Raw genomic sequence first — 24,565 nt, forward strand, 5'->3', positions numbered from 1 at the left:
ATGATTTTCTTATCTGTTGCAGCTGTTGGCCCTCCAATTTTCTGGAGGCCAGTGGTGTCAGTGACACCAGAGAATAATACGAGCTGCTAGCGTGAAGGAGTACAGTAGAGTTGGCTTAGGCCAACGTCGGTGTACAAAGCAAAATGGCAACAATAGATGGCCGACCAACCCAATATGGTATCACTCTTAAGCAACTTCGTGAGCTCATGGAGCTCCGGGGACGTGAAGGTGTCAATAAAATCAGTAGTTATGGTGGTGTGCAGGAGATTTGTAAAAAATTATACACTTCACCCAGTGAAGGTAAGATTCTACTCTTGTGTAGTTCTATGATTCAAAATATGCATGTACAAATGAAATATTCACAGAAGAAACTACTTTCACTGTGCAGGTCTCAGTGGATCAGCAGCCGATATCCAACATAGACGAGATACATTTGGTTCCAATCAAATACCTCCAAAACCACCAAAAACGTTTCTACAACTAGTGTGGGAAGCTCTTCAAGATGTTACATTAATCATCTTGGAAGTAGCTGCATTGGTTTCATTAGGTCTTAGCTTTTATCAGCCAGCAGATGATGAGGAGAGACGTAAGTATGAATTTTAATATTATTTCTTAGCTATTGGGTAAAGAATAAGAATAAACGTATTCTGTAAGATATAAAAAAATGCATTTTTTTATGAACTTTTACAGCTTTGATAGATGAAGATGAATCAAAGTACGGTTGGATAGAAGGAGCTGCTATATTTGTTTCTGTGATCTTGGTGGTAATAGTAACAGCTTCCAATGATTACTCTAAGGAAAAACAGTTTAGGGGTCTCCAAAGTCGGATAGAAGGGGAGCATAGATTCTCTGTCATTCGGCAAGGAGAGGTCAAACAGATCTCTGTGACTGACATTGTTGTTGGTGATATATGTCAGGTATGTGCAGCAGACTCTAGACTAGATTCTACTAGCAGAAAGTGTATTTCAAATGCAGTCAAGTACGACTTACGATTCTCTGGTTAACACGAAAGCCCATATTTGAATCAGTAACATGATTTAATCTAGAAACATTTGTACTTAAATTTGGCAACTTCTTGAACATAACGTTTTGTCTGAGAATTTGTCAATAAATCACATGCATCGATAATGAGTTTCGGGATACGAACATTACTTCGTCGAAAAAACATAAACGAGGTCTTCCCTAAATTGGGTAATCTACAATTCAGATAAAATATGGAGACCTGCTGCCAGCAGATGGTATCCTTATACAAAGCAACGATCTCAAAGTGGATGAGTCCAGTTTAACCGGAGAGTCAGACCATGTTAAAAAAGGAGAATCGTTCGATCCCATGGTACTCTCAGGTGAGGGTTCTGTTTCACAGATCGAACACCGATAATTAAATTTGTTTTCTGTGTTGGGATGGTAATCACAGTGACTTCTGACCCTTCTAAAGGTACACATGTGATGGAGGGTTCTGGGAAAATGTTAGTTACCGCTGTGGGCGTTAACTCGCAGGCTGGTATTATCTTTACTTTGTTGGGTGCTGCTGTTGATCAACAAGAACAAGAAATCAAGAAGATGAAGAAAGGTATGTAAACTCGATTTCAGTGGGGAATGGAACAATCGATGCAAGGTGCCCTGAATTAGTTCTTAAACATTTTGGGATAAGATAAAGTAGTGTAGTGTTCGGAAATTATCATTTTGAGAACAAAATATTTAAGGAAGATCATCGGAATTTAAAATGATTACCTTGGCATCTTGAAGGAAGCAAATATTACGGATAATTTTGTTTTCAAAATGGTAGGACTTGCCAAGTTCTCCCACTATAGTACTTTAAAAAATTAATTGGAACTCGCTACTCTCCCCCCTGTGGAAAATGCTAGAAATTTTTATATGAATAAATTACAAAGAAGTTTAACTACTAATTGTTTTAAGAGAGAGCAGTAGCGGGTATTACGAAACGCATGGCACAAAATACGTGAAAGAAAAGTAGAAAACCAACAATTGACGCATGGTGTTTATTTTGGATTGACGCGAGAATATTTTATCGTGAACTTAGTTTTTCCAGTTATTTGTGACACTTTCATTTTCCTTAGCATGTGTTTGCGGTACTTTTGAAATGACTCCTTGATCGGTATACTAATTTCTTTCCTTTGAAGAAAACATTTAGCTCATAGCTCACTTTATCGTCATTGCATTAAAAGTAATATTGCATTAAAGAAAGAAAAATTTTTTGAAAAATGAAGTAGAAAGTGAATGATTAGAATAGTACAAAATCTTGCAAATTCGTAGAAATTAAACTTTAAGTAAGCAGTTAAATATTTATTAGTATCGCACGTTAATTGCAGCTATTATTATTATTATTATTATTATTATTATTATTATTATTATTATTATTATTATTATTACTACTACTACTACTATTATTATTATTATTATTACTATTATTATTAGTTACTCACATCATGTGCCTTTTTTGAAATATTTATATTAGCCTGCATCTGGTTGTTAATGTTCGTATCTTTGTCTTATGTGTTTATGTATAAAAACCCTCCGTTGAATGAGTTAGAAGTATTTTTAGTGTTACTGTTACGTATAGATCAATTCTTACTAACTTTTTATAGAAGGTGGGCTAAGCAACTCTCTAATTTTCGATTTTTGAACAGGGATTCAGCTTATATCTTTATACCACCTTCTATTTCAAAAATATCAAACGTTAATAGTAAGAATCGACCTTAAGACTATTTACAAAGGATTAAATAGACATAAATCCAGTTTGCTTTCTTGTGATTTACGCTGTTGTGTGTTGTGTATGTTGCACAACCTGGAAGGCCCTTTAAGTGTTGTATAACATGTTTTTTTACACTGTCCCTTGAATACTCTGTTCGGATGAGGTAATTAACAGAATAAGAAAAGAAAAAAAAAGACACTACAAATACATACAACAATAACAAAAAACGAAGCTAGCGTTGATGAGAGAAAGAAAAACCTTCTGGGCTGTTCATTTAGGATTACTAATTAGTATTATGCTAGAATACAAGAACCGAAAAGACGATAAAAATCGGGAGATTAAGAATGAAAGAGAATTTTCAAAAATATGGCATAACTTACGACTGGCATATTACATTTTTAGATAGACTGCTAATCGATTTTGTTTTGCATGCGTTTTTTTATCTAGAGGCTAAGAAGCAGCGGAAGAAGAAGTCATTAACAGGTGAATAAAGTACTATCATAAATCATTACTGTTCATCACTTTGATGTTCGACATATACATTAAATGAGCACGCGCGCGTATTTATTTGTTTATCTTAAAAAATAATTTTGATCTTTTAATTTTTTCTAGATTTCTGTATATTTTTATTTAAAGTACGCACGCGTCACGAAAAATCTTTTAAGTTCTACTTACAGATAAATAGGATAACACTTTTAAGTTTGAACTTTTGTCCTTTACGTCACCACTCTGTATGTTTCGTTCACTGCACTCTCTATATTATACATTTATGTATATGGCCTCTGTAACGTGAAGATAGAAATTTGTTGTCAAATCAATCTACTTTTTTCTTTCACTTCTATTGTTCCTATCTTGTCTTCTTGATCCATTTGTTCTCGTACAAATTAAGTGGGGAAGATTTATAAAGACAGCGTGAAAGAGTAAAGTTATGTCTCATCCGTGCTTCTCTGTACCTTTTGTTATATTTGATTCTGTGAATGCTTCCAATAGCAGTGGTTCTATGCATATTTGAAGAAGAATCTTAGCCGCTATTAAAGTTTTGTATAGCTTCTGATTATTTCTGCATTTATTTCAATAGCGCCCTGTCTCTCTTTTTCTCTCTTTTGTACACTTTATAATAATTTTACTCACCTCTATTTCATAACATGTAACTGTTATGCTTTTCGATTAATTCTTGATTATATTCTCTCCATTTTGCCGGCTTATTGGTACCGTTTACATTTCTTTTTCTTTTTCTTTGATAGATACTGATTACTAACATTAGTCACCAGTATCATAATATTAGTTAGAGTATGTAAAGCAATGTAGTTGTAAATGCAGTACGAGGAAACTCGATTCCACTGGTCATCTAATTCTTATGTAATTTTGGACAATATTGCTATATAAAAATCTAAAATCAAACAATGTATCTGCACCTTCTTAAATATTACTACTTTCAAATTGTGTTGTTTTAAAGTTAGAATTAATTAAAAGACGATAAATCAAGAAGGAAGAAATGGGAATCGAGCTTCAGATGGTGTGGTTATAGATGAACTCAAATGAATCTGTATGTTGCTAATGAAGGAGATGAAGCTGGAGAAATAACTGGAAACAGCCATGTGAGTGGAGGCAAGCACGAGGCCGGGGAGAACCATCACGCAGCCAGCCATGCGGGCGGAGCAGAAGGGAAGAAAGAGAAGAGTGTTTTACAAGCCAAGCTAACTAAACTCGCCATACAAATCGGTTATGCCGGCTCGACCATAGCAGTGCTTACTGTTATCATTCTAGTCATTCAGTTCTGCGTTACCACGTTTGTGATAGAGGGGAAACCTTGGAAAAATATGTACGCTGGTGATCTGGTGCGGCATTTGATCATTGGTGTAACGGTACTCGTAGTCGCCGTTCCCGAAGGTCTTCCTCTAGCTGTCACCCTCTCCCTCGCTTATTCCGTTAAGGTAACTATTCATCAATTTCATTCTCTCAGAACTTCAGAATTAGTAAAATAGTTTGAAAAAGCGTTATTGTGTTTCTACGAACAAAATGAACTCCTGTTCTATTTATAAATCTTTAAAAGTCACTGTATCCTCACTGTAGAGAGGAGCACTCTTGAGATTTACTCTCCGCATTAAAGGTTGTAGATTTCTTAAGACTCTATCCATATTAAGTTATCGGAATGCACTCAACAGCTTTCTACTTTGTCATAAATATTTCCTTTCTATTTTGTTTTTAAATTAATAATTAAGATGATAGAGAAAAACAGGGAAAAACAAGGAATAGAGTAAAGTGATAGAGAAATATTAAAATTCTGTAAATTCTTCATTTTACTCCTTGTTTGATATTAAAATTTTGTGAAGGAATATTGTTGATGTATGAGTATACAATTATGTATGATTCTCTGTGTATAGAAAATGATGAAAGACAACAACTTGGTACGTCATTTGGATGCTTGCGAAACTATGGGTAACGCCACGGCAATCTGTTCGGACAAGACTGGTACCCTGACAACCAACCGGATGACCGTCGTTCAGTCGTACATATGCGAGAAAATGAGCAAAAAGGTCCCGGAGTTCTCGGAGATCCCGTCGCACATCGGAAACTTAATAATTCAAGCTATCGCTGTTAATTCGGCGTACACATCCAGAATAATGCCCCCGCAGGAACCTACAGAATTGCCGCTTCAAGTCGGTAATAAAACCGAATGTGCCTTACTTGGATTCGTAGTAGCCCTGGGCATGAACTATCAGACGATACGAGACGATCAACCTGAGGAAACCTTCACACGGGTGTACACGTTCAATAGCGTTAGGAAGAGCATGTCTACTGTCATCCCGAGGAAAGGTGGTGGATACAGACTCTTCACCAAGGGCGCTTCCGAGATCATTATGAAGAAGTATGTTGTTTTCTTTCCTGAGCCAATTATAGTTCATAGATCAAACGTGGAAGACACTTGCTGTATTACAAGTCGATGTTATTGTGAAAGAATGTATTATTTACCATATAATTGTTACAGACTTGTTGTTTTTCATTTGAAAGCAATTTTAAAATTTAACTCCTTGTCAACTGGTCACATGTCATCAAAATTTTTTATTAAATTATTCGTTACAGAGGTCTCTTGAAAAATATTTACTGTTCCTCTTTTTTAATTATGTTGTACTGAAATAGATCTTTTTAATCGCTGAATAATATGAAAATTAAGAGATCATAAGAATTGTACTTATATTCTTCTTCTATAATCTTCACGTTTTATTGTTTCAGATGTGCCTTTATATATGGTCGTGAAGGTCATTTGGAGAAATTTACCAGAGAGATGCAGGAGCGTCTGGTAAAGAACGTGATCGAGCCGATGGCGTGCGACGGACTCCGTACGATCTGCGTCGCATATCGCGACTTCGTTCCCGGCAAGGCAGAGATCAATCAGGTTCACATCGACAACGATCCAAATTGGGAGGACGAGGAGAACGTCGTAAACAATCTCACGTGTTTGTGCATCGTCGGTATTGAGGACCCGGTACGTCCGGAGGTGCCGGACGCGATCAGGAAGTGTCAGAAGGCGGGCATCACTGTGCGAATGGTGACTGGAGACAATATAAATACTGCGCGTTCCATTGCCCTGAAATGTGGGATTTTTAAGCCGAACGAAGACTTCCTGATCTTAGAAGGCAAAGAGTTCAACAGGAGGATCCGTGACGCTAACGGCGAGGTACAGCAACATTTGCTGGACAAAGTGTGGCCGAGGTTAAGGGTGTTGGCTAGGTCGTCGCCTACAGACAAATACACGCTCGTGAAAGGCATAATCGATAGCAAAGCGAGCGTGAGTCGCGAGGTTGTTGCTGTAACCGGTGATGGAACGAATGACGGTCCTGCTTTGAAAAAGGCGGATGTCGGCTTTGCCATGGGCATTGCCGGCACCGATGTCGCTAAAGAAGCTTCTGATATCATTCTAACGGACGATAATTTCTCGTCGATCGTGAAGGCAGTTATGTGGGGTAGAAACGTCTACGATAGTATAGCGAAGTTCTTGCAGTTTCAATTGACCGTCAATATCGTCGCTGTTATAGTTGCTTTTATCGGAGCATGTGCCGTGCAAGATTCCCCCCTTAAAGCGGTGCAGATGTTGTGGGTGAACTTAATCATGGACACATTAGCATCTCTTGCATTGGCCACCGAAATGCCAACGTCTGACCTTCTTCTTCGTAAACCGTACGGTCGCACGAAGCCGCTCATCTCCAGGACAATGATGAAGAACATTCTCGGCCAAGCTGTCTATCAATTGTCTGTAATTTTTATGCTTCTTTTCGTTGGTAAATATTCTTGTTTTTCGTTCATTCATTGTATGAGTCCCTCAGAGAATCCATGCTGATCAAACTGGCCATATATTGGACAATTACAAATATTACTTTCTAAAATTTAGCTTAGAATTCTTTTTCTAAAATGTTCAATCTTAATATGATCAGTTTGGCTTCTGGGAGGTTCATATATTCTCTGTCATCTCTAAATTCAAAAAAAAAAAAAAAAATTGTATATATAAAAAGCTCGAATATGTACTATTTGAACCATTTAGAAACCACATTGGTCAACTTTATAAATTGGAAAGTACAGGAAAATGATAACGTCGCAAACACTGTTTAAATTCATCTTAGAATTTACTATTATTTATGTCACCTTCTTGCGATAAAATAACTTATGGAAGTAAATCATTTGTTTCTTGAGAAGTAAATATTAATCGTATACTTATTTAATGAAATTAAAAAATGAATAAAAAATAGAGTTCATCGGTGTGGCTTCTGAGAGACTTGTTCGTCGCGCAGAAAGCGACATTTGAGATTTACATAAGAAATCTTATTTCTTTTTATACACACAACGCGTGTGTCTATTTTTACGATTGTATTGGATCTATTGGAAATAACCAGTCAGGCTTGCGTTCCTTCCAAGTGTCTTCTTTTAAGCGATGAACTACAATAATAATAAAGAAAGAGAAATAACAAGAAATCGGATTATTGTCAAGCGTAATAACTTCGTGAGAATGATTTTGTTTTTTGATTTCGAGATGACTAAATCGATCAAAACAAAACATTTTTTAACGGTGAGCTATTTGATTGATAGGTGATAAGATGCTTGACATCGAAACAGGCCGGGGAGTTGCGCAGACTGGTGGCGGTCCAACGCAGCACTTCACCATCATCTTCAACACATTCGTCATGATGACTCTTTTCAACGAATTTAACGCTAGGAAAATCCATGGTCAGCGTAATGTCTTCCAAGGAATATTCACCAACCCCATCTTTTACTCTATCTGGATCATGACATGTCTAGCGCAGGTAGACCATATTTCTTACATTATATCATATATTTCTTAAGAATATTATTAGAATTATGATTATGTGTTCAATAATATATTCGTGTTCGTTTTCAATATCTTGATATATGGGACATTAGGGATAGAAATTGTCAATATAGTAGAACATTAGAGAGATTAAATGTTTCTCTACTTATTTAATAGCCAAGTCTAGTATAGTATGATATATAGAATTTGAATTTGCAATGGAAGAATCTATTAATATTTATCCTTAGCTTTCTATTCTATTAATAATAAATAGTCAGCTAATAAATAGCCTTTAGATAGAATTTCACATTTTCTCACTCTCAATTAATTAGAAGATAGGTTTAACAAAGGGAAGAATTCCAGCCAAGGAGAAACAGACACGAGAGAAGCTCTTTAACACTTGGGTGACACCAAAATTACCATTTCTTGTGTCTCCTCAATAAAATCCTATGTCTGTTTTCTAGGTAATTATCATACAATACGGTAAAATGGCGTTCAGCACGAAAGCTCTCACATTAGAACAATGGATGTGGTGCCTGTTCTTCGGAGTCGGTACTCTATTGTGGGGCCAAGTAATTACGACTATTCCTACGCGCAAGATTCCTAAAATCCTTTCGTAAGTTATGAACATATTCATGTAAAAAAACTACCCTTTTTTTTAATGTGTAGATGATGAGAGATACTTCTGTTCGGTTTAGCGGGCGCAACTTAACTTAAAAAAAAAAGAAAAAAGAAAAGAATACAATAGTCACGCCCACGTGTTGCGTTCTCGTTGAGAAAATATTTTGGAATAATATTTTTTGTTACATGTTCTTTTTTCAGTTTCTCTTTTGTTCGTATTGTATAATTTTTGTCTTACTACTTTTTTTCTTTTTTGTAATCTTTTTCTGATATAAACTCAAAGGCGAGAATGCCGGAAGTCAACGTGTAGCGACTACTCAAAAAAAAAAAAAAAAAAGAAAAAAAGACATCTAGAAGCTATGAACAACTAAAGCAGCCATATTGCACGCATTACTAAGTAAATCAGGAGTATGTAAGATGGGAGAATATTGTAAATATTTCTTGCTTTCTTGCATTGTGTGACGCGACAGGAACGCGTTACATCAGGGATGCTACATTGTTTAACTAAAATGCATAAAATAATGTAATTGGGAAACTTCTTTAAAGCTTTGAGAATGAATCTGAAAAATACGCTCTCATGTATGTCTTGTCTTGTCTTGTCAAACTAACTAGTCTTGGAAATTGGAAGCGCGATTATATGAATCTTGATTGAAGTTCTAACGTACGAGTTGTCATACGTAGCTTCTATGAGTTTTTATTGAGACCCTCCTGGTACACGATAGTCGCCTTTGCATGAACCTCTTTATCTTAATCGAAATCTCTATTGAGAAAGATTTTTCATGTATATGTATTTATATATCAATACTTGAAAGTTGTATTTAATAATTGAGCACGATTAATTCAGCGTTCGTCTATTGTACGAGTACGGAATCTCTGTTATTGGAGAATATATTGCCTCTTGACGGTGGTTGATAGTTGTATAAGGATGTATTGTTCGAATTTTGTATGTAATTCTTAATATTAAGATCGAGAATTTTGTATTAACTATTGTTGTATTTTCCAATTCTTACAATTTATGTATAGTTATTCTCGATATTAATTTAAAGAGATTTTTGAAGTTACATATACTGTTCGCGCAGTATTTCCTATTATATAACTAAACCCCATCGCTATCATACAATATACAAGATATATGCGTGTAGCAACATCGAAAAGACGGTACCATTTGAAAGATAAGTATCATCATAATCGGTATCGTGTAAAAGTGTAATAGAAGGGAGGCATGCATCGTGGAAATCATATTGATTACTATTATTATTGATAGCTGTATAATCGTAGCGCTTCTGTTGGTTTATGTTCTCGCTTCTAGCAATCCTTTTCTATTGCTTTTGCCCGTCATATGTTTCTCACTCCACCATAATAACGTATTGCTTTATGTAGCATGCTCCCTAGACGCCCAGATATTAAGGAAACCCAATTAAAACCATGAATATGCAAACACTGTGATCTGAATTGAACACGTTGGACAAGAATGATAGCGCGTGCTCAGCTGTTCCCTCGCTCCCCTTTTTTGTAATTGTACATTAGCGCTGGCCAAGTAATGAAACGTTCCAGGTTTCTTCCATGGAAGAAACTTTGAACGTTTGGAGACAAAGACAATAATAAAACAAGAACACAGTATCTAAATATAGGAAAGACTTTATATATCTTTGAATTATTGTTTCATGAAAATTGAAGAACCTGGAGATTGGTCGATGGAAAACTGAATAAATTCTGGAAAACGTTTTTGAGCTGAGAATTATGGAAGAAGTATGTTTGGAAGATTAAAGGAATCAAGATTCAAAGATATCTAATCATGATGGATCTGGAATATTCATAGGAATTTGTTGAACATGTATTTATTTGGATACTGGAAGTATGTAGAGTCTCCATCGAAAAAAACGAGTATTAGTTCCCTTGGTGGATATTATACTGTTACTCGTTTCTCATTTGGTAAACCTGGACCTCGTATATTAGGCTTAGCCGTTGCATGACTGAAGACCCTTCTCCGATGTCTACGTACTTGTTTGTGTAAAAGAGTAACCAATGAAAACGGCGTCCTAATGACACTATACTCTCACGATATTATCTAAACATACACTGTATTTTGTAACATTTGCATTTTCTGTTTGGTGCAAGGGATCTCAGTAGCGCGCTTGAACCGAGTTCAAGTTTGTGAACTTTTGGTTCTGAAGTTCTCACAGAGCTGAAAATTCGGACTAACTAGATACTATTATTACAATAAGTGGTAACTTTTGCGCTTAGCGCTTTATCTGTAATCATTCCGCTCTCTCGCTGGAGCTGTTACGACTCTGTTTTTTCAACAACTTTTAACTGTCTATCTGTCTTTCTTTCTTTCTGTCTGTCTCTCCCTATCTGGTTTCGTTCTTGTACTTTCTCTGTCCCCATCTTTATCCATTACACGCACGGAGCCGAACTTTCTCCTTCTGAACCGGTTTTTTTTTCATTCTCTGCATCTGTTTCTCTCTGTCCGCTTAGGCTATGCCTCCCAATTCGCAAGTTGAAAATTAGGGGACGAGAATCCCTTGCGAATTGGGACCAGCGATTCTCGCTGCTCTCGCGTCGAGCGCACTAAAAATACTAAAAAGAAAAGAAAGAAAAAAAAAAGAAGATAATCGAAGATACACGAGCAATAATCAGATAACAAAATATGGTCATCATCGATACAGGATATAATATACGTATGTGTATTGTGGGACGCTTCTGTGTGGTCGTCCTGGTCAACTATACGAACACGATGTTATTATGATCACGGGAGGCGAAACGAAAAGCTATATACATAACAATATATGGGGTTCTCACACGTTTTTATATTAATCTTCCGCATTCGCTTGTTAAAGCTTTTACTGAGCCACTTGTCGTAGGACACATAGAGAAGTAGTGGCGGTTTTTTCTTGAGCTTTACTTGCAAAATTTGTCCCTCCTGAACAGGTAAGGGAGATCTCGCATCTTGCTGGGCGACAAAACGGCACACGTTGCAGAGGATACCGGAAGTTATATATGTATGCCATTCAGACTCGTTAAACCGTGCGAAAAATGAACTGAAAGAGAAAAGAAAGAGAAAAAGATAAAAGTGCAACCTGTCCAGAGGAGAAGGGAAAATGTACGAAATACCAAAGATCTCACACCCAAAGTCCTGAAATTTACCAGATCACGCGTGCATCGTTCCCCAGAACGTGTTGTTACATCACTTAATCCTCCTCCTCATTGTCATTGTGTTTTTTGTTTACTTTAACTTCTTTTTATTGTTTTCTCTTTTTTTTCCCCTATCAGCTCTGTTCATCGCTGTCGCCCTTCTCCTAACAAGTACAAAAGTATCTCTTTCGTCATCATACACGCCATATACATAGACATTATCCATTCACACATGTACAGTCGTTTCTTCATCTGCAGAAAACTGCATTTTATCGCTCACTTTGTCCGCATTGCACCTCACATCGCATCCCCTCGTTCGTTGGCTCATTCTTTTTACACGTCGCAAGACATTTTTTCTTGTATGTGTGTATATATTATTGGCTGTTTCGCAGTTGCAGGTTTCTTCTTTGAATGCGTTTGTTTCGCTGAGAAACGCGCTGCTCACTGGAAGTACAATTTTCTAGGAAATAGTGGTGATCTTCTGTTTCATGCATTCGAATATTCTAGCGACAAAAAAGATATAATATAGTGGTGGACAAAAGAAAGTTTAATCTCTGTAAATGCCAGTAGCTTCTGTATTAAACATTTTCTACCTTATAGGTAACGGTAATCTATTTCAGGGTATATATATTACATTCATTCATTGCTTTCGTCAAAATATAATTCCAATTCATACAATTCTGGCCTTTTCCGTATCATTTATCTCTTAAACTTTCTTTTGTATATTATCGTAAATCAAAGACCAGGATATAAAATAACGATAGAGAGGAAAGGTGAACGTTTGCTTCCAGTAAATAAGATTTAGTTCATTTACAAAACACAACAGGATCACATTGAAACCCAAGAGTAGCAATATCTCGTGACTGTGAAACAGCCTGTACGCCTCTCTGTCCGTCTGCTTTCCTTTCTCGGCCACTTCCAATCACCGTTTATGCCACCGTCAGTCGATTTTCCTAAAAAAAAAAAAAAAAAAAAAATTGAACTAGCCAGCGTCGTCGAATACCGTTAAACAGATAGCGTGATTAGGTATCCAAGCTAAGGAGCGAGGGGAAAAACCATAGAACAGAGAAAATTTTGGGTGCAGTGCGTCGAGGAGCCGGTTCTACGCGTCATCAGTCAGCCAAATAAAAAAAAAAATTTTTAAATCAAAATCAAAGCTTCCCTCTTAAAAAAAAAAAAAAAAAAAAAAAAACAACCTACTTTGATTATAGACCATGTGTGTAACAGGGATCGAGTGATGAAGAATTGGTTTCATGTTTTTTAAAAACAGATGGGGCCGCGGCCAGCCGGATGATATCGGTGCGATCAATCTCGGAGATGAGAAATTCGACCCTGACTCGGATAAAAAGCCGCGCGCAGGACAAATTCTATGGATCCGTGGTCTAACACGACTACAGACACAGGTAACTATCCCTATCTCTCACTCTCATGTCATCACTCGAAGTCAGCGTTCTCTCGGGTTCCCCTCTCCCCGTCCCCGAGATGAAGTTAAACAATATCAAATTAATATGAGAAAAAAGAATAATAATATAGAATTAACGAGACTACTTGAAATAGCCGCGCACGCGACGCTCCGATTGCTTTCTCTAATTGGCCTTGGACCGACGAGTCTCCCCCGTCGTCCTGGCGTCGATTTTCTAGGTCTTGTTTCATCATCGAATCGGTTGTGTTCAACGTTCTTTGTTGAATCACGTGTATTTTGCCATCGACTATATTACAACGCCCAATATATACCATATCATCGCAGCGACAAGTTGTTCTCTTTTTTAACCATGACCGTGTGCGCAGATTGGCCACTACACAGTGAATGACTCTTCACAGACAGAGAATCAGGATGAAGAAATGACAAGAGAAACACTGAAATTAGCCTGGATTTTGCTTGCTACTGATTCCCAGCTGCTTTTCTCGTTCACGAGAATTCTCTCTCACAGTTTCTGAATTATTTTATTGGAAGAGACGAAGCCGTACAAACTCTTCAATTTGTCTAGCAATAGAGGCAGTTAGGATCTAGAATTATGATCAAGTAAGATCCACGTTCACGAACCAGTTTTTCATTGATGTTTTTGAATTCTGAATCTACCATGAAGGAGTATTTACGTGTAATGGTATAGTCTAGGCAGCCACACAGTCAAAAAGTATATACATGTACGTTATATACTTTGTTCCATATATATATATACGTACGTTTTTTAGTTTCTCTCATTTGGTTATTTTTTTTCGTTCGAGACCGTTGTTTACCTTGGTTTGCATTTTCATTTGAGTTCTTTGCCGTGTTACCTCGACGATGCGTACCTTGCGTTTTTGCCCTCTTGATATTGCGATATATCTCGCATTAGCCACAGAAAGAAAGAAAGCTCGACGATCTAAACAAAACATGCGCCCTTTATATTGAGAGTCACATGATTGACTTCGACCCGATTGATCGTCTTCAGGTTGTTTTCCCTATTTCAGTGCTCGTTTCAGCGACTGAATCTTTTTTATGGGGTCTTCTGAAGCTCGTCTAAATTTTTTATAGTCTATTAGGTACCATTTTTTGGCTCTTAACCCTTTATAAGACAAAATAAAATTGAACTGAACGGAACTACGTAGTCTCTTCGAAAAAAAATTTATTCAGATACTGAATATTCCTACTTTTAACCAGAATTTAGTTATTTTCCAAGGAAAATGCGTTTAATGTTTCTTTGTGTTTTTTTTTTTTTTTTTTTCAGATAGATTATGTTCCACTTTCTTATAGTTGGCACTGCACCCCTTATAAAGGGTTAACATACTCATTGTATGTAGCAGTCGGTTTCAGTTACTCTTTCCAAAGAGAATATCTTCAAGAAGTGAAAAATATTTGGACACTATAAGCTACAAGTGTTACTATTGCCTCGCTTAACCTCTTCGACATGGTTTTCTCATTCGCAACTTTTTCTTTTACAGAAGAATCTGCTGCTTTTCTCGAATAAAAAACACTTCTATTTCATCGAGATTCAAGCTCGAAGAGGTTAAATCGAAGCACGAGGAAGTCAATTAAGACTTAATTGAACGACTCGAATAATTGACTTTTGCCCATTTCTTAAATATCTACTCGGGTCTCTTGGCATCTGCCACATTAATCGCCCATTTTCAACCAGCTCAGTCAAGAAATCAGCTCCAGTTAGACAAAAATTGCATTGTTTACTTAAGGGCGATGAATATAGTCAGGGATGAGTAAGGCGTAGAGAGCTATAGTAGATCTCTTCAGTTTGTATTAACTTCAATGATGATTGCTTGATCGTTTATGATCCATAGAGTCCAAGCACGTATTAGATGGCTAGTCACCAGATCTACATAGAAGCAGCACAGATCTGATTATTTAGGACCAACTTATAGTAGTGGTCTAAGTAGTCAATGCTCCATTTCATTAAGTCATATCCTCTTCATGGACTAGACTTTACTTCTTGCAGTCAGGAATGGCCATAGAACGGAAGGTACAAGTGCCTTCTAGCTCCTTGTAGAGATGAATCTGTAGAATTATAACTAAGGAATGTAGTACGAAGGAAGTTCATAAGTTTGTTTTCATACGTTTTTGGAATATAAATGTTTTTTTAACCTGAGAACCAGCATTGAGGCTCTCTAAAGAAAAGACTGAGACTCAACTGGGACCATAAAGTGACAGATCTTTTTGTGGATATAAATTTTTTATTAATTTAATGATATATTAGGAAGTTAGTTCTGGACAGTTGGAGAATTGTTCAGCGCTTGAAGACTTAGGAATCGATACCCGAGCGAGAGTCGGAAAGGAGAAACAAACAGCCCTTCGTCGACGACGCCTCTCGTATTTTTCTGTTTCTTTTATTTTCATTCTTTCACTTCTCTCGATGGGAACGGGTTAAGGCTGATGAAGCTAGCGCATACTTGACCAACACCGCGGCTCGCGATGGTGTAAATTACTTATTTTATGCCATCACGATGTTACTTCTGCTATTTTATTGAGAACGTCTCTTGACTATGCGACAAGAAACCATCATTGACCTTGCAATACCAATTGATTGCGCTTGTTATCTAAGAAGTAATAAAAGAAATTGATGGAATGGTCGCATAATCCAAGGTGCAAAAAGGAAAAAGAGGAGTAAAGTTTGACTGAGATGATTTCCACTTTCTTTATTCTGTTGACTTATACTTCGCTTTCTCTCTTATTTCCTTTCTTCTTACTCTGATAACACTACCTCAGATCTAGCACTGTCATCAACAAAAAAAAAAAAGAAATGATTTTTTTATGAAGCAAGATTCACACATATATACAGATTTAAATCTACACAAGAATATCAATGTGTCTATGTGAAACTGTATATTTTAAGTTACTATAGAAACAAACAAATGAAAGAAAAAGAAACAAAACAAAATACTATAGATACCCACTCAGTTAAGCTAATTATGTAAATTGAATATGTAACCTACTTTCAGACGAGCAATAGAACTCTGGTGCAGAATGTATCTGTGACAGGCAGATCCCCCTCTCAGGATTACTATATGGTTAGTCCGCAAGTCCAATCTCCGCACTGTTTGACCGTTCTTAAATATTAATTCTTTATTATGATTACCATTTGATTACTTTTTTTTCTCAATGGTTTTGTTTTTTTTCTCATTAACCAGTTTGAGTTTTCCTTCTTACTGGTGCTTTCTGTTTGACGTACTTAGTTCCTCTCTTATCCATGCCTATACTTTTCTGCCTCTCTTAATAACTTTTAACATCAACTCAAAGCTTACTTTGATTTACAATTTCTAATTGGTCTTGAAAAATATATTCTAACATATTGCTTTTTTTTTTTTTTTTTTTTTTTTTAAAGGATTCCATGTTTCCTTCTATTTCAGTTTCATTTTATTCAACCTGAGTTTATCTCTTCCAATTGTTTGCCTCTCCAACGTGTATATCTCTCGCCTGTTTTTCATTCGTCGCAGTTCTGCTTGCAAATCGCAAGCTTCTACTCGCTTCTTTCGCGCAGATCGTGCTATTTTTTAGTTTATTTTTCACGAACACAGCGAGGAGACATACGACCCGTTGGATAATCTTTTTGTCCTCTATTTTGCGCCATTGTTTTTTCCCAACTGTATATTTCTATTCCCTACTCTCTGTCCCCTTTCTTTCTTCATGTTATCCGGATTAAAATTTTGTTCCAGTCGGGATCCACATCATCCTCTGCTTGAAGGGAAGAGAGTTCCTCAAACACGTCCAATCCAGCCCCCCTTTTTCAACTTCTAACTTCAGTATTCAATTTTCCTCATAAGTATCTTCATAATATCAGACATAATATTCAAAGGATTACCTAATCCAGATTTCCTTGATATCTTCCAACTGTTTGAGAAATATTAACATTTAATATCTCTAGAGAAAAATATTTTCTATTTAATAATCATGTGCTTCATCTTGCTTCATTTTGTAGATACAAAGCTTTGAAAACTACAAATTTTAGAGCTTTGTTGCTATGAAATAAAACAGGAGTCGAAGGTTGCTTATTAGATAAAAGATATTCCTATCATTATCCTTTATTGCAATTTTTAAATATTGTAAAGATAATATATACATAGTAATGTAAAGATATATTACTAATCACTATGGTTCTTTTTTAATATAGTCACTTAATAATACTTATCAATTTAATTATTTATCATGTACTTTACTGATGCAATTATGCATCCTAAAAGTACAGTATATATGTATGTATTATTTTTGCACTCAAGCCTAATCTCTTCTCTTCAAGTAAAAAATACCTTACATGCTTATTTTTATTTACATTGGATATATTTATTTCTTAATTTCTGGTTTCCTATTCCCATAAAGTAAAAGCCAACCTGATCTTAAAGTTAAACTGGATTTCCTTATCTTCCCAATTTCCAAATTTTATGCATCTTTTTGTTTTTTTTGTTGTTTTAACTTTATTTCCTTTTCCACTGATTCTAAGGTGTTGCATGCACATCTGTGCGTATGTATGTACGTATATAAGTTGCCCGTATATACGTGTCATACGTAGATATATGTATATATACACACGTGTATGTAAAATGCATCCGCGTATGTGTACGCGTATATGTATGTATATGCGTATATATGTGTGCAGAACACACATACACGCGCGGCAAGGTACGCTTTTGCAATTCTTTTTTTCTTTTCTTTATTTCATTTCATTTTTAAAAACACTGTCGGTCAATCTCCTTAATTATATATACATATATATATGTATATATGTATATGTATTCATTGGCAGAATCATCGAAGTGATCTTTATTTTTAGGCGATATTGAGTTTTATAATGCATTCACTTTTATTAAGTTCTCTTAGAAACATGTTTTTTTCTGTTTTAACCCATTATTTCTCTCTTTCTACTTCTTTTATAACACAAGATTTAATTTCAGGAATTGCTCTGTTTATAACTTGTGTTACCCAATGATTCAGTGATTCCTTATGATACAGCAGTCTTTTTCCATTGAGCATTGAGAATGAATTTTTACGTGTTTTCGCTGTCTGCTTCTAAAGTACCTCTCTTTTTCACTACTTTTTTATCAGACAGAAATTTATCAATAGAAAAATATTTACATAACACAATTATACTCTCAATATGAGAATTCTATATCATGAGGATAAACGTATTCGCCTTTTTTCTTTTCTTTCTTTTTCTTTTTTTTCTTCTTTTATTTAACAATTTTCTGCCATGAAAGATACATTGGGTATTATACATATATCTACATATATATGTATATGTATATATATACATATATATATATTTTGTCACGCTTCAACTATATATTTCCAATCAGTCTATGGTTAATGTAACAAGAACATTCTTCAATGCCTCATATCTTACTTTACTTTGCTCATTTCTAGAACATTCTTTATTTTGTCCAAAAAAAGTAGTCTCAGTAACTGAGACAAAGGGGCACAAGGAAAAATTTTCCTATTTATACTCCAATTTAGCACCACCCACACAAGCTGTATCACTTCCATTATTACTATCTTATAAAGAAAAAGCTACTTGTTTTCCAACAGCTTGCCTCAAGCTCTATTGTTGTCACTGTCACCATCGTCATTCTGTATACATATGTTAACATATGAGTAACTATCATGCCCGATACAGAACAAAGCAAAGAAAAAAGCAGCTATGATGATTCTGAAACTCTCACAAAGCACAGGCAATCTTTCTCTTTATGGAAGCTTTCCTAAAACTCAAACAATTGTTAATTCACAAGAGATGCACTTACTGAATATAAGCAGCCCCAGAGTACCTTGTACGTGTGCTATGCGTGTGAACTGCATGACCAAGAACTTATGGCAGGAACCTTAAAGATGATACGTGTAATATGGACAAACAAAGTGTCAACATTGATTAACAACCACAAGCCAACAACGACACGCTGTTACATCAGGGAAAGAAACAGTATAATAATTATACTCATACATGTGTGTCTACAGCTCTGTGGACACCTGAGGTTCTATTGGCTGATATCTGCTCCTTTTTATTTCTTATTTGTGTTCTTTAATCGTTGCAGTGTGTGCCAGTCTTGCTGTGATATATTATACCATACCACTTAACATTTATATGGTGGATGATACATGGCCATAATGCATCGTGTGTCTCTCGATGTGCGTGTGCTGTTGCGTATATAATGAGATGTACGTGCACAGTTTGTCTGTTTATCTGTCTGTTTGTCTGTGTCTGCTGTGTACACGACAGTCGAAGCTCTTATTGATAAAGAAACCTTCAAGAAAACTGGCAGTTAACTCATACCTGTACATACACACATAAACAATGTCACAAACATATAGGGATTTTTATCGTTTTTTGCAAGCTTGAGGCGGATGTGCATTTATTATACACTTACTTGTACTTTCTTTGGTTAGAAAGGGACGAAGTCTATCAGAGAATAGTCTTTAAGCCAAAGGAAGCTAAGAATGTTTTAATACTTAATGGTCTTGGATTTCAGGAAATCCTTAGAACTGTGAATAATGGAAGAATAATGTTGATATATTGAATATACATTGTTTTGGATGACCTGCTTCGTTGAAAGCTTGAAGAATGTTTTATTCATAATTCTAAGAACATCACTACCAGACCACCGATCACATTATTCTGGACTTACAGAACCTGCTGGATATACTTTATTTTTTACTACTTTATTTCACATAAGAAAAACGCTTGCATGTAGCAATTGAACGTTCGACTCTGGTTCTATGCAAGCTTTCAAGCTTTGCTGATTCTCTTACACAAAAGGTTCGAGTTACTTTGTATATTGATGAATCTTGAGGTTATTGAGGAAGGTTTTAAGAAGCCAAGAGTAACTTTGCAAATTTAATTAATTTCCGAAACATTAAGTTGATTTTTAATACTCAATTCTTCAAGAATATATCCCAAGTGATCTTCGAGCCTCTTGACAACTTGCACGAAGTCTCGAGCCCTCCAGAACTCTACACACCTACACTTTCACGTACACACCTGAGAAAAGATTCATTAAGAAGATAACTGGGAAACTTTTGACTAACGAGAATGAAGAGTCCAGCAACAACAGATACAAAGAAACAGAACTAAAATATAAGATAACGAGACACATATGCCAGTGTAAGCAGGGATTAAAATACTGACGCAAACGCCAAATAAAAAAAAAAGACACGCCTAAAACAAGTAACGATACTACGGAGAGAATAGAAATTAAGACTTATGGTATGATTTGTGGTTTGTTAGCCAGCGGAACCCATTCGGGAGACTGAGGTATAACGGGGCGGCAGTCTTGCCCGCCGCCACACTTATCCTGTCGGAGTACAAACAAGTACGTAGCTCACGTAGATCGCCTGCCGTTTATAATACGTTGTATCGTCAATTCTGCCATACGTACGCATACACAGGACGGATCGTCGACGTACGTACGGTGTGCTGAGTGAAACGTCGCCATCGGACCTGTTCTCAATAACCGGTTACATTCACCCTTTCGCTACTTATTACTTGCCATTGAGAAACCAATTTCATAAAAGAGAAGAGTAATTGTAAATTATTCAGAGAATATAAAACATTGTATTGTTTAGTGTCGTAGCTGATTTCAGAATACTACAGAATGACAAATATAACTGAAATAGAATAACAAAGAACAGCAGATATTTAAGATGTTTAATTTAAGAAGAACACAAAGAAAACGAAAAAGTAATTCTATTTCTATTTTCATATAGGTAACTATTGACGGATATTCTGCATTTATATTAAAATAAATAAAGAGGTATATGAGCAAAGTTCATTCATAGCGAAAGGCTGGAAAATCTAGAAAATACGGGACTAGATAAAGTTGGAGAAATTATCCAAGGACGAAGGCGACGATTCCTCAGCGCGGATGCAGTGAACGATGTTTCGTTGCACTGTGTTTTTGTGTAGTGGGTGTGTGTTGGTCGGTGGAATCGATGGAAGAGCCTCTTGTGTTGGTAGACCACCGTCAGCCCTCCCCTCTTTTTTCAGTAGTGTATAGCTGTCTGACATGATTGTGTGCTGCGTGTTTTTCCCCCATACTGTATCATTTTCATACTTGTTCATATGATATAATACCGCGACTGTTAGCATCAAAGAAAAAAGATAAGAGAAAAAGAAAAAAGCATTCTTTTTCATGGCGGCCGTGTGGAACTTGTTTTTAACTAAACACGACCATCCCTCTTTTGGTATCGTACGTACACTCGCACGAGGACTATAGAACTGCCTCGACGAGAGAGGCAATCTTGTCCAGCTTTTTTTAAAAAGCTCTGCCTGGTCGAGCGGAGATTCTTCCTCCTTGCTGCTTGCGTTTTCTGTTTATGTTTGTCTCTCTCCCCCGCATTGTGTCTTTGGCGAAGGATCTCAGATCCAGCACCCCGTGAAAAGTCTTCTTTTAGAACGTGTTTACAAGCGTGTAATGCCGTGATAACCAACTTTTGCCTTTCTGTTTTTACAGATTAACCCTAGGAAGACGTTTCACGGCGTGTTATCGTCTGAAAACCTCCTACAGTCTCTTCAATCTCCTATCAAATTATGGTTTCTCCAACCTCTCTCGTGAACGAATGTGTTTCTCAGCTTTTCTCAGTCTCATATGATTCCTTGCCTTTTCCTGTGCCGCCTGCTGCTCGTGGCTGGGTTATTGTATCTAATTGCAGGTGGACTTACTTCCCTTTGTTGCTTCACTCTTTACTGAGGATCTGTACTGTATGTGTCAGCCTACAGTTGTTGGTGAAAGTGAACACTTCTTGCTTAAATTTCTTTTTTCTACTTGAAATCGATAAACTTGGAGATTGGTGGATATTATGTTGAGACATAAATCAACAGTAGGTACGAAGATTCAAAGCAAGAGTGAAGTAAAAGTAAACTGAAAGAAAAATTATCATTTGATTTATGGATTACTTGATTTATGGCTTTGGAATCAAGTACACTTGAATCCTAAAAGAAAGTTCATGGCATGTTCACTTCTCTGCAGCTTCAAGGAGACACTGTGTACTTGAATCATCAGTTTCTAAGCTGCAAAAGGAAATAACTTAACTGAAAGCGATGATAACCCTACACAGATGTGGCATATGGCATTCCTCTGTATTCCGTTTAATTTGTTTCTTTGACGCGGTATGCGAGTGTGCGTGTGCACGATTGCTCACGTTTGCATCGATTTTGTGTTTGCCCAATCTCTAACACGGTGTTGCGCGCAAGTGGCATAGAAAGGTTGAGTTTGTTTGGCAATGGTTTGTGCGTTCTAAACCAGACAAAAAAAAAGGGTTTCGTCAAAACAGGAGCTTCTAGTGGCTACAATTACTATAATTATGATGTATTGTAACTGCTATTATAATTGCCGGCATGTAAATCGTCCTGATATCTCCACGTTCTCAAACGAACGTATCTCAAATTCATCAAACTGGATTGTGCATCTTTGACTCTAATTTTCTAATGACTAAATCTCAATACCGCACGGTGCGCCCTATAGTGAACTTGGAATTCACCAAGGCAATCTATTTTAGGATTCAATAGCCAGCAGAATTTGTCTATTTAAGCAAAAGAATGGTGCACTAAGGCATTATCCCGTTTATAGTATTCCAAAGTCAGGAAATATGCAACTATTATCAGAGTTCAAATACTGAACATAAATAGATCCATTTTCAGCGTTATTTTGGGTACATGTTGAGACTAAAGAACCATAAGTCTCGAACAGTCCAGGTTTCTAATTACTCTGCTGATTATAAAGATTGTACTGACAGAGTCATTAGACTCAAAGGAATGTAAGAACGTAGAATAAGCTTATGGATTATTGCTTGTCATTTAAAACAAGCAAACTACTTTATATATTAATTCATAAAGTGAACAATTTGTATTTGGTATCCAGAAGAGAGAGAAACTTGAATCTGCACAAAAAGATTCCTTAAAGGAATCAGTTAATCGTCATAAATGTGGAATGCAAAGTTATTTGAGTAGCATGATCACAAGAAATTAGTATAAAGTCACAACTGTTCACCAGAATGCTCTCTAATTTATAGAACTTTCCTTTCATTTCTATCTTCTTCTCTTTCTCTTCCTCTTTCTCTTCAGAATGTATACACACTCTTTGCTACACTGTTGTACACTGTGTCTCTTTGTCGCTATTTTTATCTTAACTTTCAATTCCCTACGCTTGACTCTCTCCTCACGGTCGCGGTTCAAGCGTGTGCTTCATCAAAACTAGCCTCCATTGTCCAGCTCTTGGTCCAAGATTTATCTTTTCTAATTGATCACTAGGAGGGCGTTTTTAATATTTCCAAGACATCAAATTCCTCATTCGAATAAGGAATTTCATGCTGTCCCAAATTGTTTCAGCAACCTGACATCTTTATTTTCATCCTTGAGAATTTTGATCCTATTACTTTGGTTCAGGACACATTTAAACCAAAGATCTTTCTGTGAGTATCATCCTAATTTTTTTATACCATTGTAACTGGACTTTGGCGGTGAAAATAAAATCCAATGAAATGATCCATTCGATGTCCGTCGTGTTTACTTTTAGAAGAGGCCAACTGATCAGAAGTAAGATGCGAAGATGATTCTGCTTTTAGAAATCTGTTGTTTGGTGTTTAGAATCAGCTTACCTAAGTGCAGGTGTAATCTAGTAGTACTCTCTGAGTCTGTGAGATGAGAAATAGACTCGTCCAGTCAGATTCGTTCTTACTGAGAAAGAATTGAGTTGTCACGATGATACGTAGTGAAGCAAAGAATTCCTGATTATTTTTATTTTGGTCCCTTTGAATACTCCCACGGCTTTTAGCCAGAATAAATAGGTACGCACAGTAAATATAGATGCGCGCATGTACGCTTGGCGATAGAGCCATGCCCCAGAACGCAATCATTTAAGTCTGAATTCGGGTGAAATGCAACCAGGTCCACGACGAAGAGAACAACCCATCAGTGTATGCACACGAGCATATACATATATACAACTACACGAACATCACACGATTAGAGAAAAACCTATAGAGCTGTACACCCAAATTATCCCCGCAAGAGAACCGGGTGTCTCTCCCTGTGATTAAAGGGAGAGAGGGAAAGCACAAGTATACACATCTATAGACCAACAACTGAGTAATCATAAAGCTCCACCAAAATTGAGAAAAGTATATATATATATATATATATATATATATATACACACGTATATTATCTGTGTATATATGTACATATATATAGAGAGAGAGAAAGGACAATCTACATGAGAAACATATGATGTTTGACACACACAAAATGAGATAAATACAAGTATGACGTGCTTGTGTGTCGCTAGCTTGCCTCCTCGCTTCCTGATAGAACATCCTCTTCCCTATT

General features: G+C 36.4%; 1 protein-coding gene across 30 annotated transcripts in view; it reads left to right on the forward strand.

Moving 5' to 3' along the window:
* The window catches only part of LOC126874766 (plasma membrane calcium-transporting ATPase 3), a 90,378-nt gene that overhangs the window by 41,289 nt on the left and 24,524 nt on the right, over window positions 1-24,565 (forward strand). For 13 of the 30 annotated variants that reach the window (XM_050637137.1, XM_050637133.1, XM_050637128.1 and 10 more), the window contains 13 exons: window positions 23-300; window positions 389-586; window positions 691-917; window positions 1,208-1,343; window positions 1,436-1,570; window positions 3,161-3,196; window positions 4,277-4,647; window positions 5,098-5,582; window positions 5,948-6,993; window positions 7,796-8,010; window positions 8,480-8,631; window positions 13,042-13,174; window positions 16,200-16,268. In XM_050637137.1, the coding sequence (XP_050493094.1) occupies window positions 144-300; window positions 389-586; window positions 691-917; window positions 1,208-1,343; window positions 1,436-1,570; window positions 3,161-3,196; window positions 4,277-4,647; window positions 5,098-5,582; window positions 5,948-6,993; window positions 7,796-8,010; window positions 8,480-8,631; window positions 13,042-13,174; window positions 16,200-16,268 (3,360 nt within the window). In that variant the 5' untranslated portion in view covers window positions 23-143. Of the gene's footprint in view, window positions 1-22; window positions 301-388; window positions 587-690; window positions 918-1,207; window positions 1,344-1,435; window positions 1,571-3,160; window positions 3,197-4,276; window positions 4,648-5,097; window positions 5,583-5,947; window positions 6,994-7,795; window positions 8,011-8,479; window positions 8,632-10,313; window positions 12,969-13,041; window positions 13,175-16,199; window positions 16,269-20,467; window positions 20,553-21,692; window positions 24,563-24,565 lie in introns of those variants that run through there. The other 17 variants (XM_050637147.1, XM_050637149.1, XM_050637144.1 and 14 more) reach the window with 9 other exon arrangements.

The sequence above is a fragment of the Bombus huntii genome, chromosome 16 (genome assembly GCF_024542735.1).
Source record: "Bombus huntii isolate Logan2020A chromosome 16, iyBomHunt1.1, whole genome shotgun sequence".
In the NCBI taxonomy this organism is placed as follows: Eukaryota; Metazoa; Arthropoda; class Insecta; order Hymenoptera; family Apidae; genus Bombus; species Bombus huntii.